Source organism: Heteronotia binoei, chromosome 20, assembly GCF_032191835.1.
Source record: "Heteronotia binoei isolate CCM8104 ecotype False Entrance Well chromosome 20, APGP_CSIRO_Hbin_v1, whole genome shotgun sequence".
NCBI lineage: Eukaryota > Metazoa > Chordata > Lepidosauria > Squamata > Gekkonidae > Heteronotia > Heteronotia binoei.
In genome coordinates, this window is record NC_083242.1 from 29,889,618 (window position 1) to 29,908,115 (window position 18,498).

The window sequence follows — 18,498 nt, forward strand, 5'->3', positions numbered from 1 at the left end:
GATTCAGAGTATAGGGTGGGATATAAACCCAATATCTTCTTTTTCCTGCGAGGGCTCCATGTAGGTCCCTCACTTCTATTCCTGTCTCCTAAGCGTTGGACATCAGCTTTATCATCCCCTGAATGTTTCCCGGCCTGTGTGAGCATCTCTCTCAGGAGATGAAGCTTCTAGGTTGGGGCGGGGGGAAGATACACCGCTTGGAGCGGGGGCAACCTGGCTGTGATTTCACCTCCTGGCAGAAATGCTCTCAGAGGGCTGCGGGGAGAGCTTTCAAAAATGCTGCATTTTCATGCCTTCGGAGCATGCTTCCCCCCCCTACCCCTGCATGATTTTAATTTCAATTACATCTGTTGCAAACAAGGGGCGGGGGGAGGATGGGAGAACCCCTTCAAGGGATTTGAAGCCGTCTCTGCGAATGAAATCCGGCTGCATGTTTTCAGCAGTCTCTCTTAAAGGGTCGAGAGAACATCGCTTGCTAATGAATTCTGGTTCTGTCTGCGTTCGGAACTGCGATAGTCAAAGCCATTTGAGCATGTGCAGAGTTTGGTTCACTGGCCGCTGAGTAACCTACTGTGTCGCTGTGTATTGGGGAGGCCAGCGCTTATAACCAGAGAAGCTGGATTCAGAGGGATGTCGAACTCATTTGTTATGAGGGCCAGAACTGGCATAAATGAGACCTTGGTGGGCCAGGCCATGTGTGTACCTCTTTAAGATTAGGTAGCAGAGATATAAATGTTATAAAGAGCACAAACACAAATATATATTTTTAAAAACATAAAAATGTTAGCACTCTTTGGTCTTGAAGGTGTTCCCCAGAGAGTACTGAGATCGGGAACCCAAAACCTTCTCGTTGTCCCCGGGCCAAAGGAAGCCCGCTTGAAATCTACTAGGGATAGGGCCTTCTCCGTAATGGCCCCTTCCTGATGGAACCAGCTGCCGGAAGAGGTGAGGGCCCTGCGGGACCTTGCCCAATTCCGCAGGGCCTGTAAGACAGCCCTCTTCCGGCTGGCTTACAACTAACCGGCACCTGAAACTGAGTGTAGTTTTATAAGACCGCTGTATGTTTTTAATGTTTTAACTGTGTAAATTGTGTAAAATGTTTAAAATCTTCTTCGTGGTCTCTGTGCATCACACTGATGGGAGTAAGGCGCCTGCGCCGATCTCGATCGGTAAACTAAAAAGCTGCGGATTTCCGCGCCGACGTCCCAGTGCGCATGCCCAGGAGCCCCCACCACGCATGCTCACTGAGACGGGCACGGACATCCCGCCAGTTCTCTTCTGACCGCCGCGCTGATCAGTTGATCTACTTGCTTCGGTCGGTGAACTTTTTTCCCTTTCTTTGGATTTAGTATAGCTAGCTGTAGCTTAGTTTTATAGTGTTAGTTTTAGGTTTTAGTTAGTGTTAGTGTTTTTTTCGGGGGCGTTCGGGCGGAGCGCGTTAATTTTGCTCCTTTCCCCCCCCCCCTCTTCCCCGTCTTCCCGCCTTCTGGCGCATGGAAAGGCGGTGGGGATTTTTTCGGCGGTGCTCCAAGTGCGGGAGCAAGATAGCTCCACCTGACGGGCACTCACTCTGCCTCCTGTGCTTGGGAGAACGGCATCGCCCAGACTCTTGCACACACTGTGCAAAATTCTCGAGACAAACCCGGAAGAACCGAGCAGCGAGACTTGCGGCGGCCCTCATGGAACAAACTCTGTCTCCGGTTTGTTCATCGGCGGAGAGGGCAGACCAGCCCGTCGTTACCGACCCACCATCGACGTCGACATCGTCGGTGGTCGATGTCGAACGCCCGCTTTCCGACGCCGAACGGCACGCCAAACGCGGTGCCTCGGCCCCTCTGTCGGACTCCTCTATGCCAGCTAAGCGGCCTAAAGAGGATATGGGCGTAGCGAGCGAGAAGAAGAAGAAGAAGGCAAAAAGGCTGGATAAGCCAAAGCCTAAATCCTCGTCCTTCATCGCTCCCACCTCTCCGCAGGACCCGACAGCTCCGATCATACCGCCGCTTAAGCTGCTTGCCTCGCCGATTCGACCAATCACCTCGATGTCGACGGAGCTCGTCATTTCCTCCGACTCCGACCAGGAGATCGAGCCCGGCCAGCGTCCCGACATCGAACCACCGTTTCGGCCTCGCCCTCGAGCTCCCCGCAGTCCACCCCCTCGGGACCGAGAGGAGAACATTAAGGACCGTTCGCCTAGGAGCCGATCCCCTCGACGCCGAGACCCTGCCCAGGTCCCATGGGACCAGAGACAGTGGCAATATTTATATGGGGCCTACCCCATGCAGCCTTCCTTCCCGTGGCTCCTTCCTCGTCAACCTGATTGGGACCAATCTTCCGAGGCTTCCTACCGGTCTCGGACGTCGTACCGTCCCCCGCGTCGCACAGCCTCCGCGTCGGTGTCGAAGGCTCCCGACGTCGAGGACACCTCATCACCAGTTCGGCACCGAGCCCCAACAGAGAAGCCAAAACCAAAGACCCCGGTGTCTCCACCCGACCCGCATCTCTCGGATCGTTCGGAGTCACCTGCGCGATCACCTAGGTCGCATGATTCATCGGCTGATGAACAGGATACCTCTTCGCCGAGACAACCCTCCCCTTCACCGAAGACCTTCGAGGAGCAGCCCATCTCCCCCTCGGAGGACTTAAAATCATACGGGGACTTGGTAAAGCGCATGGCGCAGTCACTGTCGCTCACCACTGTGCAACCCGAACCGATCGTTACCGACACGGTCTTCGATATCGTTCAGAGGGATACTTCCACCGCAGTGGCGCTACCTTTGACTAACGTCATGATGCACACTGCCAAAGCCTCATGGGACAAACCCATTTCGACACCTGTGTCGTCTAGACGCCTGGATCATATGTACCGGATCCAGGAAGCTGGTGCAGAGTTCTTGCACAACCACCCTCGTCCTAACTCCATTGTCGTTTCTTCATCTTCACGCGCCAAGAAGACGCATTCCACTCCTCCCGATAAGGAGGGGAAGAAATTAGACTCCATAGGCAGAAGGCTGTATTCTACAGGTTCGCTGGGCTTCAAAATCGCCAACTACGCGGCCTGTATGAGCCGTTACCAGTATGGTCTCTGGGACCAGGTGTCCACACTTCTTCCTAGCCTCCCGGAACAGACTAAAACTGCCCTCCGGAGACTGCAGAAAGAGGGTATGTTGCTAGCAAAGCAACAACTGAACTCTTCCAAACACTCGGGCGACACTTGCGCGAAAACACTTACAACTGCTATTGCCCTTCGTCGCCACTCCTGGCTTAGGTCCACGGCCCTCCAACATGATACCCAGGCCTATATAGAGGACTTACCATTCGACGGCTCTGGCTTGTTTAGTGCAACCACCGACTCGGTGTTGCAGGAAATAGATAAGAGTATCAAAACATCGAGGAACCTGGGAGTCTCTGCGGCACGACCTCAGTCCAAACGACAGACACCGAAACCTTGGAACCGGAAACCATTTCCCAAGTCGCCGGACCAATCATGGCGCCCCAAGTCTGCCTCCCCGTACTCTAAACAGCAATATACGCCCAAGCCAAAGTATTCTCCTCCGGCTGGACAGTCTTCTAGGCAGAAGGGTTCCAAGCAACCCAAGCAGGGCCTTTGACTGCTTCCCGGCCCTCCTCCCTTCCCCCTCCTTGTACCGTACCCGCCTCTTCCCATATTTGGAAGCTTGGGAGACTATTACGACGGACAAATGGGTCCTCGGCATCGTTCGAAGAGGCTATATCATCGAGTTTTGTCAACGCCCGGTCACACCGACGTTCGTTTCCACCACCCCTACGGACGTGTTGAAAGAAGAGGTCGTATCCCTCCTTCAGAAGGATGCGATCGAGCGCGTACCTTCAGACCAGCACCGCCTAGGCTTTTATTCCCGATACTTTATAGTGCCCAAGCGGGATGGTGGCCTGCGGCCCATTATGGACCTCCGGGCCCTAAATTTGTTCATAAGCTACCTCAAGTTTCGGATGACATCTTTGCCGAACATCCTCCCCCTCCTGAACCAAGGGGATTGGATGGCCACACTGGATCTGAAGGACGCCTACTTTCATGTGTCTATTCATCCCTTCCACCGAAAATTCCTTCGTTTTTCTGTCGGCTCAGATCACTTCCAGTATCGGGCCCTCCCGTTTGGCCTTTCTACGGCCCCCAGGGTCTTTACAAAGACTATGGTCGTGATTGCAGCGTTTCTACGGCTTCAGGGCATCACCCTGTTTCCGTATATCGACGACTGGCTGCTAGTCGCTCCGTCTCGAGAGACTCTGCTGTGTCACATCACCACTACCCTCACGCTACTGCAGAACCTGGGCCTGCAGGTGAACCACAAAAAATCCCGTCTCCAACCCTCACAGAGGGTCCAGTTTATCGGTGCCATTCTGGACTCCAGGGTTTGCAGGGCTTTCCTCCCACCGGACCGGGCGGAAGACATCATTCGGGCGGTGAGGGCTCTCCAGGAGTGCCCTGTGGCCACCGCTCGCCAGCTTCAGCGCCTACTAGGCCTCATGGCCGCCACCACAGCGGTGTTGGTCTTCGCGAGGCTTCGCATGAGGCCTCTTCAACTATGGTTTCTGGCTCATTTCAAGACCGGGAGGGATTCGCCAGAACGCCGCCTGTCGCTTCCCCCAGAGATCTTGCATTCCCTCGACTGGTGGACGCGGAAGGCCCATCTATTAGAAGGGGCTCCTTTTCACAAGGAACCTCCGACCCTCACCATCACCACGGACGCCTCCCTGTGGGGCTGGGGGGCGCATATGAACGGACTCTGTGTGGGGGACCGATGGGCTTTATCCCAGGCAGGCAATCACATCAACTTCCTGGAGCTTTTGGCGATCTTTCACGCAGTGAGATCCTTTCACAAGTTCCTGCGGAACAGAACGGTGGCAGTTCTTACGGACAATACTACAGCTATGGCGTACGTCAACCGACAGGGCGGCACGGTCTCCCGCCGACTCTGTGGCCTAGCCGTAGCTCTGTGGGACTTGTGCATCGCCCTAGGGGCTTCGCTGGTCGCCACCCACCTTCCTGGGAACCTGAACACCCAGGCGGACTTCCTCAGTCGGGGGGGCGCCGCCGGGCACGAATGGGAGCTCAATTGGACTTTTCTGCGTCCTGTCTTCCTGACGTGGGGATTCCCGGAGCTCGACGTGTTTGCCACGAGGGCGAACAGGAGGTGCCCTCTCTTCTGTTGCAGGGGCGGAGTGGATCCGCTGTCCCTCGGGGACGGCCTCCTTGTGCCCTGGACGAGGCACAAGGTTTATCTCTTTCCCCCGCTGCCCCTGATCACCAGGGTGATCCAGAAAGTCATCCGGGAGCGGCCGAAGGGCATCCTTGTAACTCCCTGGTGGCCCAGACAGCACTGGTTCCCCCTGCTCCTTCGCCTGACCGGCGGGGTGTACCACCACTTCCCGCAGGCCCCGGACTTGCTGCTACTGCACGGAGGGCAGGTGGTACACCACGACATACCGCAACTGAAGTTGACGGCTTGGCGGCTCCAGTAAGGTCATGGTCGGAAAGGGCCCAGTTTGTGATGCTGAATAGCAGGAAACCCTCCACTCGTAGAGCGTACTCCTATAAATGGGGAGTGTTCGTCCGCTTCTCTTCCTCCCGTACGGGTGACCCTATGACGGCGGGCCTGCCGATCGTCTTCGACTTCCTACTCTCCTTACTGGACAAGGGGCTCTCGGTATCCTCTGTTCGCGTGTACCTTGCGGCCATTTCTGCTCACCACTCGCAAGTGGATGGGCGTACTGTGTTTGCCCATCCGGACACTAAACGTTTCCTCAGAGGGGCTATCAGACTGTATCCAGCTGTTAAACATCTGGCGCCCGCCTGGGAACTGTCTCTGGTTCTGCAAGCCCTCTCGGGGAGACCCTTCGAGCCCATGGCTACGTGTCCTCTTCAACTGCTAGCCTGGAAAACGGCGTTCCTGGTGGCCATAACCTCGGCTCGACGAGTGGGGGAGCTGGCAGCTTTGCGCTGCGATCCCCCCTACTTATGTTTTTCTGAGGAGGGAGTTCGTCTGCGACCCGATATCACCTTCCTCCCGAAGGTAGTGTCGGCTTTTCACCTGGACCTGGAGACGTGCCTTCCAGTCTTTTTTCCCAACCCGTCTAATGAGGACGAGCGTAGGCTGCACGCCCTGGACGTAAAGAGGGCGCTAGCCTTCTACCTGCACCGCGTCAGGCCTTTCCGGAAAGACCCTAGGCTCTTCGTATCCTACGCCCAGCCTTCCCTGGGGCATAAAATATCGGCCCAGAGGCTGTCCAAATGGATAACGGAGACTATTAAGCTCTGTTATCTGCTGCGCAAGAGGCCCTTACCTGGGCCCATCAAGGCCCATTCTACCCGAGCGATGGCGACTTCAGCGGCCTTCATGCGAGGCGTCCCACTGCAGGACATTTGCAGGGCTGCAACCTGGTCCTCTGGACATACCTTCGTACGCCACTACGCGTTGGACCTACGAAGCCGTCGCGAATCGGCGCTGGGCCGAGCGGTGTTAGAGTCTGCTTCCTGCTGATGGACCGTGGCACCCGCCTCCAGGTATGGTCTTGGCTTGCTAGTCTCCCATCAGTGTGATGCACAGAGACCACGAAGAAGATAAACAGGTTTCCTACCTGTAACTGATGATCTTCGAGTGGTCATCTGTGCAGTCACACTCCCCGCCCTCCTTCCCCGCTGCGACCGGTCCATCACTGGGCTGACGTGGCGGTCAGAAGGAACTGGCGGGATGTCCGTGCCCGTCTCAGTGAGCATGCGTGGTGGGGGCTCCTGGGCATGCGCACTGGGACGTCGGCGCGGAAATCCGCAGCTTTTTAGTTTACCGATCGAGATCGGCGCAGGCGCCTTACTCCCATCAGTGTGACTGCACAGATGACCACTCGAAGATCATCAGTTACAGGTAGGAAACCTGTTTTTTTTATATTTTTATGTTAGACTTTATATGCTGTAAGCCGCCCTGAGCCACTTGGTGGGAAGGGTGGGATATAAATCATAAATAAACTAAAACTAAACTTCTCTCTCGGCTTGGCTTCGCGAACGAAGATTTAAGAAGGGTGCAATAGTCCACGTTTGCTGCAGGCTCGCTGGTGGCTGACAAGACCAATGTGGGACAGGCAGGTCCGGCCACAGCGGCTGCAGGGAAAAGTCTGATTTAGGGTTGGTCCTGTAGCAGTGCGATTCTTCCTCAATCTCCTTTTGTCCTCAAGACCAGCTATGCGTGTGTTCTCAAAGGAAGAGACAGCCTGGTGGATGGTGTGCCTCCATGCTTTGCGATCTGAGGCTAGGTCAGACCACTGGTGATGGTTGATGTGACAGGTGCTAAGGGATTTCTTCAAGGAGTCCTTGTACCTCTTCTTTGGTGCCCCTCTATTTCGATGGCCGGTGGAGAGTTCGCCATACAGGGCAATCTTGGGAAGGCGGGAAGGCGGTGGTTTTCCATCCTAGAAATATGCCCTGCCCAACGCAGCTGCGTCTTCAACACCTGCCGTTTCGCCCCTTGCCTATCGCTGCAGGACTTGATGCGTTGTGGGTTGTGTGTGTGGATATGCCCTTCAGGCCTGCGCAGAGGAATTTTTTAGGTGAAGCGCAGTGTGCGCGGTACTGGCTCCACCCTTTCACCTGGGGGTCATCTGCCATGGCCCAGTAAGCCGGGACGCCGGCAGCGAGTCCTCCAGGTGGTAGGTGTTACATTAACGAGCTCTATCTGCCCGGGTTTGATGTTAGAGTTTTCCTTCTCTTAGGCTGACGAGGTTGGTGGGCCCAGCCTGCCCATCCGGTTATACCGCCGGACAATTCGGTCGCACCATGACGTAGCAAACTCTGTGAAAACGGGGGGGACCAGCGAGAAGGTGTTGCTACGGATGCAGTAATGCAGGAGAGGCCATTGCAGTGACCATCTGCCAGGCATAGCCAGACAGTGACCACGCGGCGTTCACTACACCGGGAGAGGAGAGGCTATGTATTGCGCATGCACTTTCCCTGGGGGGGGGGTAGGATTCCCAGAGGGAGCCCACCCCCCACCACCCCCCAAAACTAAACTTAAGGTGCTTTCTTTGTATTTCTCCCATGGGATCCAGGGAACTGGACAAAGGAAGCTCTTTCCTTCCTTCCCCAGGGGGCTGGAGGGGAGAAGCCTCAGCCAGTAGAAGGAAAGAGAGGCTTGGCTCAGTAACTCTGCTGTGCGATTGAGAGAGCCCGGCAAAGCGAGCTATTCCTCCCCACTTCCTCCCCAAGGGAGGAGCCTCAGCCAATGGAGGAAATGGGAGGTTTTGCTGTGTAGCTCCTGTGCAATTGAGGAAGCCTTGCAAAGCAAGCTGTTATGCAGAAGGAAGCAAGAGAGAGGGAGAAGGAAGCAGATGGCAGCCAGTTGCTCAGGGGCCTGATTGGAGCCCTCTGGGGGCCTGATTCAGCTCCCGAACTGCATGTTTGACACCCCTGAGCTAGAACATGTCATAATTTTAGAATTTAAGCATTGCATATCTGTCCCTAGATGTCAAAGCACAGTGAGCAAATCAGCATAATCCAGGGACCCCTATCAGGTGCCCAGGGCTTTTTTTTTGGTAGGGGGAACTCATTTGCATATTAAGCCACACGCCCCTGATGTAGCCAATCCTCCAAGAGCTTACAGTAGGCTTTGTACTAGGAGCCTTGTAAGCTCTTGGAGGATTGACTACATCAGGGGTGGGTGGCCTAATATGCAAAGGAGTTCCTGCTACAAAATGAGCCCTGCTGGTGCCCATGAGAGCCAGTGGCACTGTGGTCCAGGAGAGCTTCAAAATGGCTGCTGGAGATCTTATGGGCTGCAAAGATTAAAACAACATTGTTTGAGCAGCAGCTGTCACTGCAGGGCCAGATTTATTCCCTTTCACTCCTCTTTCCCAGTGTATTTTTTAAAATTACCCCTCTTCTCACCTGCACTTGGGCGTTCTCTGGATGGGTGGCTCCACCTCCTGCAACAGCCATGTTGTGCTTGGCTCCACCTCCTCCAGCAGCCATGTTGTGGCTGCACCTACCAACCTGTGTCAGAATCCCAGAGGAACTCACAGCCTCAAAAAGGCCGGGGACCCTCCATCCACACCAAGAAGCCAAAAATCCTATAAATACAAGTTGATGGGGTGTGAACGGGCAGAGACTGACCAAGAGAGAGATCTTGGACTCGTGGTAGATAACTCACTGAAAATGTCAAGACAGTGTGCGGTTGCAATAAAAAAGGCCAATGCCATGCTGGGAATTATTAGGAAGGAAATTGAAAACAAATCAGCCAGTATCATAATGCCCCTGTATAAATCGATGGTGCGGTCTCATTTGGAATACTGTGTGCAATTCTGGTCACCGCACCTCAAAAAGGATATTATAGCATTGGGAAAAGTGCAGAAAAGGGCAACTAGAATGATTAAAGGGTTGGAACACTTTCCCTATGAAGAAAGGTTAAAATACTTGGGGCTCTTTAGCTTGGAGACCGCGGGGTGACATGATAGAGGTTTACAAGATTATGCACGGGATGGAGAAGGTAGAGAAAGAAGTACTTTTCTCCCTTTCTCACAATACGCGAATTTGTGGACATTCGATGAAATTGCTGAGCAGTCAGGTTAAAACGGCTAAAAGGAAGTTCTTCTTCACCCAAAGGGTGATTAACACGTGGAATTCACTGGCACAGGAGGTGGTGGCAGCTACAAGTATAGACAGTTTCAAGTGGAGACTAGATAAGCATATGGAGCAGAGGTCCATCAGTAGCTATTAGCCACAGCATAGTGTTGGAACTCTCTGTCTTGGGCAGCGATGCTCTGTATTCTTGGTGCTGGGTGGGCACAGTGGGAGGGCTTCTAGCCCCACTGGTAGACCTCCTGATGGCACTTGGGTTTTTTTGGCCACTGTGTGACACAGAATGTTGGACTGGATGGGCCACTGGCCTGATCCAACATGGCTTCTCTTACGTTCTTTCAATCCCTGTGGACTCGCCCCTTGAATCAGAAAGGTGAAAGTGGGTTTTTGTGTGTGTATGGAAGGCAGTGTACCCCTCCTGCAAAAAGCAGTGTGGTGAAATACGTGCAAGCAATCTAACCACCGAACTGGTTGACTTTTCTTCCTCCGTAATGTGAGAGTCAGAAAACCTTGTTCAGCCTCCAGGAGGCTTTGACTTTGATGAGAGTTTAATATAAACACCGTGAAGTGTCGTTTTCAATCTGGTTTCGAGAAATAAAAAAGACAGGTTTCTAAGACAAAAGCCACCGAGCGGGGGTTTTATATATTTTCGTGGAAAGTGCTGTCAGGTTGCATGCAAGTTAATTTTTCAAGGCAAGAGACTTTCAGAGGTGGCTTGGCCATTGCCTGCTTCTGCACAGCGACCTTGGACTTCCTGGGGGATCTCCCATCCACATACTCACCGGGGCCGACTCTACCTAGCTCCTGAGATCTGGCAAAGTCAGGCTAGCCTGGGCTGGAGATGTAAAATTTCCAGAAATTTTGAAGCTCGGAAAAAAACCCAGTTTTTTTCCAGGAAAAAATGGAAATTTTGGGAAAAATTGGAAAAAAAATGCTACGTTAGCACTTCTTTTTTCTTTCCCAGATTGAAAGTCGTTCTGTTTCTTTAGGAACATAAAATATGACTATGGACAGTTTTACTTGGCATGTAGTTATCGCAACTAGCATATTAAAAATGTAGTGTGTATCCAAACAATTGTTACAAACAGAATTTACTTTTTCAATAATATGTATTTGTAATTGTAAGACATGGAGCAACAGTCTCCTAACCCGTTTACTAGTTTATGTGGAACGCAAAAAAACCTCCACAAAACCATTTTTTAAAGAACCAGAAGTAACAATTATTCATATTTCCTCTCCACAGTGTTAAATAAAAATAAAAAAACTCATTCTCGTAAAAAGAATCGAAGAGGGGGGAAGTGTATAGAAGGGAATGTAGGACTAAGTTTCAATGAATGGGCCTGACCTAGGACTTGCTTGTCCTCAGAGCACAGAAATTAGAATAATCTGATACCATACATATTTTTAGAAATGATTTGGAAAATATTTGAGCACCTTGTCTTAAAATGTTTTACTCATCATGTTAAAATAAAACGTTCCGTAATCACTTTTTTTCTTTTCTTTCCTTTTTTTCAATTTTTCCGTTTTTTCGGGGGCGGGGGGGAGGCTTCAGGAAAAAAACTGGGGTTTTCCCCAAATTTTTCAGGGTTTTTTTTTCCAGGCCTTCACATCTCTCGCCTGGGCCATCCAGATCAGGGCAAAAGACACGGAGAGAGGTATTTTGCCATTCTCTGCCTCTCCATAGCAACCCTGGACTTCCTTGGTCCGCTCCCTTCCGAGGAGTAGCTGGAGTCGACCCTGCTTAGCACCTGAGATCTGATAAGACCAGGCTAGCCTAGGCCATCTAGGTCAGGGCTTTTAAATCCAAAGAGTGCAGACGATTTTTAAAAGTTGCAAAGGGAAGATGAAGTTGTCGACTGCTCCTCTACCAGTAATTTCAATCAGTTACAGCAGATGGACTTTGAATGTTAAAGACAGGCTCTGGGTCTCTGATTCTAAGAGAAGGGCGGGGTATACATAATAATAATAATAATAATAATAATAATAATAATAATAATAATAATAATAATAATAATAATAATAATAATGTTTTTATTTATGCCCCGCCCTCCCCGCCGAGGCAGGCTCAGGGCGGCTTACAGAGCATGATACAGTATCATGGTATAACAAGAACAGATAAAATCAATCAACAATATAAATACAAAATATAAATTAATTTAAGAATAAGTTAAAACAATACAGTGGTGCTACGGTCTCTGTTTATCCAGGCAGCGTAATATTCATTCTGGTTACATCTTAAAGGCTTCTTGGAAGAGGGCAGTTTTGCAGGCCCTACAGAACTGGTTGAGGTCCCGCAGGGCCCGCACCTCCTCCGGCAGCTGGTTCCACCATTGGGGCGCTTTTATAGAGAAGGCCTGCTCCCTGGTTGTTTTAAGTTTGGCCTCCTTAGGCCCAGGGATTTCCAAAAGATATTGTGAGCTGGAACGCAGTGCTCTCTGGGGAACATATGGAGAGAGGCGGTCCCTGAGGTAGGCAGGTCCTCGGCCATATAAGGCTTTATAGGTCATAACCAGCATCTTGTAATGAACCCGGTATACAATTGGCAGCCAATGCAGTTCCCGCAGCCCAGGCCGCACGTGTTCCCACCGAGGTAGTCCCACTAGTAGCCTGGCTGCTGCGTTCTGCACTAGCTGCAGTTTCCGCATTCGGTACAGGGGCAGCCCCATGTAGAGGGCATTACAGTAGTCCAATCTCGAGGTGACCGTCGCATGGATCACTGTTGTCAGGTCGCCTCGCTCCAAGAAGGGGGCCAGCTGCCTCGCCTGTCTAAGATGAAAAAAGGCGGATTTGGCAGTCTTCTTCTTCTTCACCCAAAGGGTTCTTAACACACGGAATTCACTGCCACAGGAGGTGGCGGCGGCTACAGCACAGCATAACCAGCTTCAAGAGGGGATTGGATAAGCATATGGAGCAGAGGTCCATCAGTGGCTATTAGCCACAGCGTATTGATGGAACTTTCTGTCTGGGGCAAGTGATGCTCTGTATTCTTGGTGCTTGAAGGGGGCACAGTGGGAGGGTTTCTAGTGTCCTGGCCCCACTGGTGGACCTGCTGATGGAACCTGGGTTTTTTTGGCCACTGTGTGACACAGAGTGTTGGACTGAAGGGGCCATTGGCCTGATCCAACATGGCTTCTCTTTATGTTCTTATGTGACACAGAGTGTTGGACTGGATGGGCCATTGGCCTGATCCAACATGGCTTCTCTTATGCCGGAGCTATGGCCGACCCAAAGCCATTCCAGCAGGTGCAAGTGGAGGAGTGGGGAATCAAACCCGGTTCTCCCAGATAAGAGTCCACACACACATAACCACTACACCAAGTATGACTAACTGTTCCCCATTCCGTTGTCTGATTTTGAAATAAAATTGTGTTGGTCTTAAAGGTGCTATTGGACACCCAACTTTGTTCTAGTGGCCTTTATAAGCATTGCAGGGTGAAAAGAAAAAGACGTGGCACCGGCCCTTCGCTGAATGTCTCCTCCCTCCATACGCAGCTGTCATGCTCAAAGGTCGCTTAGCTGAGGCAGATTATAGAACAGAGAAAGATATTAAGGGTTTTCACTATGTCCGTTTTGACCCCTAGGTTGAAGATTGAGGAGCTGGAGACTGAGCGCAGCCAGTTAGAAGAGGAGAAGAAATCCCTTCAGATGAAGCTGGAGCAAGTGAGTCATGGGAAAAATACCAGGAAATAAAGGAGGGCGGGGGGGGGGGGGTCTGTCTTGATAAACGTGTTTATGGACTGGAGGGAGGACTGTTTGTGTGTTGTTCTTTTCCCTGCCTCCCCGCCCTCTGGTTTTATGGCGCACTTCCTAAAACAAGCTGAAATCCCTCTTTCATTCTGTGCTTGGCTTCGTGAAGTCACGCTAGGACGAATATTCGGGAACACAGAAGACGTTTGGGACTCTTGCGCTGAGATATCTTAATTAATAGAGAATATGTAAAAAGAGAGGGGCCCCGTGGCGCAGAGCGGTAAAGCTGCAGTACCACAGTCTGAGCTCTCGGCTCACGACCTGAGTTCGATCCCGACGGAAGCTGGGTTCAAGTCGCTGGCTCGAGGTTGACTCAGCCTTCCATCCTTCCGAGGTCAGTCAAATGAGTACCCAGCTTGCTGGGGGGAAAGCGTAGATGACTGGGGAAGGCAATGGCAAACCTCCCTGTAAAAAGTCTGCCATGAAAACATTGTGATGCGATGTCACCCCAGAGTTGGAAACATCTGGTGCTTGCACAGGGGACTACCTTTACCATATATATATATATATATATATATATATATAAAAGGAAGCTTTTGTATATTTTAAATCATGGTTGATCTGTGGGATTCTTCATGAAAAGGTTATTTTGCTCCCCACTCTTGCATGAGCATCATACAGAGTTTGCAAAGGGCGTGTGCGTTTTCTTCCAGAATACAGTTTTCTGCTCACCACTTGAAAGTACTCTGAAGGGGAAATGCCACATTTTGGACACCCCCCCCCTCCCTTTGCATGTCCAAAAAGGGCAAAGAATATCTCGTAAGAAGTGGAATCCAGTTATGGTAGGGGGCGGGGTGCGAATGCTTCATTTACTTCTCTCAGAGTTTATTCATGGTAAACCAGAAAGATTCCTCAACCTTGGACTCTAATCTCAAGTAAGAACCTTAAGTTTGGTCACCTTGTTCGTTATAGTTTCTAGTGGGTAGCCATGTTGTTCCGCAGTAGAAGAGCCCGATTCTTAGAGACCAACGAGATTCCCAAGGTATAAGCTTTTTGAGAGCCAAAGCTTCCTTCAGATTTCTCGAACCTCGCTCTTGTTTGATAGGAAATTTTCCCACCCTGGTGACTCCCCCCCCTCCCCCGGAAACTTCCGAGAGGACCCCCCAGTGGGGGCTCAGTCTTTCCTTTTTGCTATAGTCAACAGTTCTGCCTCAGATTCTCCTGCCTCTGTTGAAAGGATCCTTTCCCACACATTTGTCAGATTCTTGTAGTGTTCAGCTGTGTGCCATCCCCCCCTTCCCCCGTCGACATGAATTCTGTAGGTCAGCTTTTGTATCCTGCGCTTTGGATTGTCTCAGAGTGGCTGCATTCAGATCCTTTTTTCAAATTCACCTCTTCGGAAAGAGTGATAGAATTTTGCCCTTGTACCAGATCTGACTTCATAAATCCTCCTTGAGTTTCCTACGGGTTATCTCTTTTCCCCTCCCCTAAGCAAACATAAACTCTATTTGCTTCTCCTTTTATTCATCAGGAGGGATACCTTTCTCTTGATCGTTCCTGTTACCCTTTTCTAACTTCCCTTTGGCCCTGTCTTAAAAAAAAATTGGGCAAACTAGAATCACACCGGGGAGGGACGGTGGGGTAGGGATGGTGGCTCAGTGGTAGAGCACCTGCTTGGTAAGCAGAAGGTCCCATGTTCAATCCCTGGTATCCAAAGGGTCCAGGCAAGTAGGCCTGAAAAACCTCAGCTGGAGACCCTGGAGAGCAGCTGCCAGTCTGAGTGGACAATGCTGACTTTGATGGACCGAGGGTCTGATTCAGTATAAGGCAGCTTCATATGTTCATATGTTCATCAACACCAATTTGCTAACTATAGATACAGTGGTAACAACAGCATTTATTGGGGCTGTTACAGTCAGGCACCAAAGGCATAAAATAGAAGTCATAAGAAACGATGTTAAAATAATAATAATAACAAGAAGATATTGGATTTATACACCTCCATTCCCTCTGAATCTCAGAGTGGCTTACAATCTCCTTTTCCCTCCTCCCCCAGAACAGATACCCTGTGAGGTGGGTGGGGCTGAGAGAGCTCTCACAGAAGCTACGCTTTTCAAGGACAGCTCCTACAAGAGCTATGGCTGACCCAAGGCCATTCCAGCAGCTGCAAGTGGAGGAGGGAGGAATCAAACTTGGTTCTCCCGGATAAGAGTCCACACACTTAACCACTACACCAAACTGGCTCTATACCAAACTGAATCTAAAGGATACTTGATAAAACATAATACAGGTAGACTGTCCATGACGGAACTAAAGTTTTACTATTGACACTGGTTTCTGGGCAAGGGGGTGGGCTGGGTCAAGGGACACCATTATCTCCCCTCCCCCTTAAATAAGTAGATCTCGTGAGCAGAGAACCTTCACGCTCCCTTTGTACAGTTGGCATACTCTGTGCAAAATGCTGGCGGGAGGGGGGCACTGTTGGTTGAAGAGATTATTTGGCCGTTATCACTCTCAAGGAATGCTACTCTCCTAAGCCCAATCCTGTTTGCTAACATCAAAACTTCCTCTAGGAATCGGGCTGGTTGAAATAAGTTGATGACACCAGATGGCTAGAACATTCATGCCAAAATGTTTATTTGCTTCATTTGTACCCCACCATTCCCCCGAGCCCCGTGGCGCAGAGTGGTAAAGCTGCAGTACTGCAGTCGGAGCCCTCTGCTCACGACCTGAGTTCGATCCCCAGCGGAAGCTGGGTTCAGGTAGCTGGCTCGAGGTTGACTCAGCCTTCCATCCTTCCGAGGTCGGTAAAACGAGTCCCCAGCTTGCTGGGGGGGTTGAGCGGACATGACTGGGGAAGGCAAGGGCAAACCACCCCGTCAAAAGTCTGCCGTGAAAACGTTGTGAAAGCAGCGCCACCCCAGAGTCGGAAACGACTGGTGCGTGCACAGGGGACTACCTTTGCCTTTTATTCTCTTGAATGGGGACCCATAGTGGCTTACATCATTTACTTCTCCTCCCTTTTACGCTCACCACAGTCCAGTGAGGTTGGTTATTTTGAGTGTATGTGACCCAGCAAGCTTCCACGGCACAAGTGAGGCTATGAACCCAAGTCTCTCAGATACTAGTCTTAATATACCGCTGCACCACACAGACTTATTTTGAATGTCTGGGTTTGCGACTGTCTCCCTGTAATAAATGCCATATGGATATATGTTAAAGTATGTGAAATGCTTTACGAATCCTATTTCATTCATGTTCTCAGTAGGCCTGTGACGAAGGTCATGATTGTTCCCATTTCACAGGTGGGGAACTGAGTCGGAGAAGAAAGGTGTGACTCACCCAAGGCTACCTTTAGTGAGTCGGTGGCTGATCTGGACTGTGCTCCCGGGCCTCCGAGGTCCAGTGGACCGGATCCTCTCTGCTCATAGCCGTCCCGTTGCTCCCACGTGACCCCATTTTGTTTGAAAATTCGGATGCCTCTTGCTTTCTCATGATCAGAGTGAGACCTGCTGGGGATGCTTTCCGAAGATTCTTTTAGGACCAGGACGCAATTTAGTCTTTCTCATAAGGTGCACGGAACTGCTGTTGAAGAATGAGAATATGTGTTTCTATTTAAGAACTGCGGGCATGTTTTGGAACCATCTGGAAGTTGGGTTTGGTAGCCATTTAGAACAGGGGTGTCAAACATACAGCCCAGGGGCCGAATCAGGCCTCCGGACGGCTCCTGTATCAGGCCCCCGAGCAACTGGCTGTCATCTGCTTCCTTCTCCCTCTCTCTCTTGCTTCCTTCTGCACGACAGCTTGCTTTCCCAGACTTGCTCGATCACACAGAAGTCACAGAGCAATGACTCTGTTGTCTCCCTTGGCTGAGGCTCCTCCCTTGTGGAGGAAGGAGGGGAGGAATAGCTTGCTTTGCCGGGCTCTCTCAATTGCACAGCAGAGGTACTGCCTCAAGCCTCTCTTCCTTCTACTGGCTGAGGCTCCTCCCTCTCCTGGTCCCCTGGGGAAGGAAGGAAAGAGCCAGAGCTTCTTTGCCCAGTTCCCTGGATCCCATGGGAGAGATACAAAGAAAGCACCTTTAAGACCAAGGAGTGCTAATGTTTTAAGCATGTTTTATTTTAAACTTTTGAAAAAAATCTTTGTGTTTGTCTGTGTCCTTTATAAAGTTTATATCTCTGTTTCTTGGCATTGCACTTTATGACACAAGATCCGGCCCTCATAACACGCCTGGTCTGGAAGATTTTCTGTTTCCCTCTCAAAATTGATAAAACATCAGGAGATAGGTATTGCTGTCCCAGGCAGAACTAGATATAGGGCTGTCGGCTCGAAATCCCTGGCGATTTGAGGGTGGAGCTTGGAAGGGGAGGGGTTGAGGGAGAGGAGGGGCCTCAGCCACTAGAGGCCACCCTCCTATGCAGCCCCTTTCTCCAGGAGAATAGATCTTCGTCAGCTGGAGATTAGTGGTCATTCCAGGAGATTTCTGGAGGCCAACAACCCTAATTGGAAATGAGTTTTAATTTATGGAACCATGGCGCAGAGTGGTAAAGCTGCAGTGCTGCAGCCCTAAGCTCTGCTCACGACCTGAGTTTGATCGCGGCAGAAGCTGGGGGGCCCCGTGGCGCAGGGTGGTAAAGCTGCCATACCGCAGTCGGAGCCTTCTGCTCACAACCCGAGTTCAATCCCGACGGAAGCTGGGCTCAGGTAGCCGGCTCCAGGTTGACTCAGCCTTCCATCCTTCCAAGGTCAGTTAAATGAGTACCCAGCTTGCTGGGGGAAAAGTGTAGATGACCGGGGAAGGCAACTGGGAGGGAGGAACGGTGCCCTCAGTGGTAGAGCATCTGCTTGGTAAGCAGAAGGTCCCAGGTTCAATCCCCGGCATCTCCAACTCAAAAGGGTCCAGGCAAATAGGTGTGAAAAACCTCAGCTTGAGCCCCTGGAGAGCCGCTGCCAGTCTGAGTTGACAATACTGACTTTGACGGACCGAGGGTCTGATTCAGTAGACAGCAGCTTTGTGTGTTTGTATGTAACGGCAAACCACCCTGTAAAAAAGTCTGCCGTGAAAACGGAATGCGACGTCACCCCAGAGTCAGAAACGGCTGGTCTCGCACAGGGGACTACCTTTGCCTTTACCTCTTTGAAGGGTGGGCTTTACCTCATTGTAGCCTTTTCCTTGCTTTCACGGTGGCCTTTGGGGGGAGATGGGAGGT

At 51.2% G+C, this 18,498-nt stretch overlaps 1 protein-coding gene across 1 annotated transcript in view; it reads left to right on the forward strand.

The window, feature by feature from the left end:
- Positions 1-18,498, forward strand: part of MAD1L1 (mitotic arrest deficient 1 like 1) — a 600,356-nt gene that overhangs the window by 86,071 nt on the left and 495,787 nt on the right. Inside the window, exon 3 of the mRNA XM_060260565.1 lies at positions 13,183-13,261. Within this exon, the coding sequence (XP_060116548.1) occupies positions 13,183-13,261 (79 nt within the window). The remainder of the gene's footprint in view (positions 1-13,182; positions 13,262-18,498) is intronic.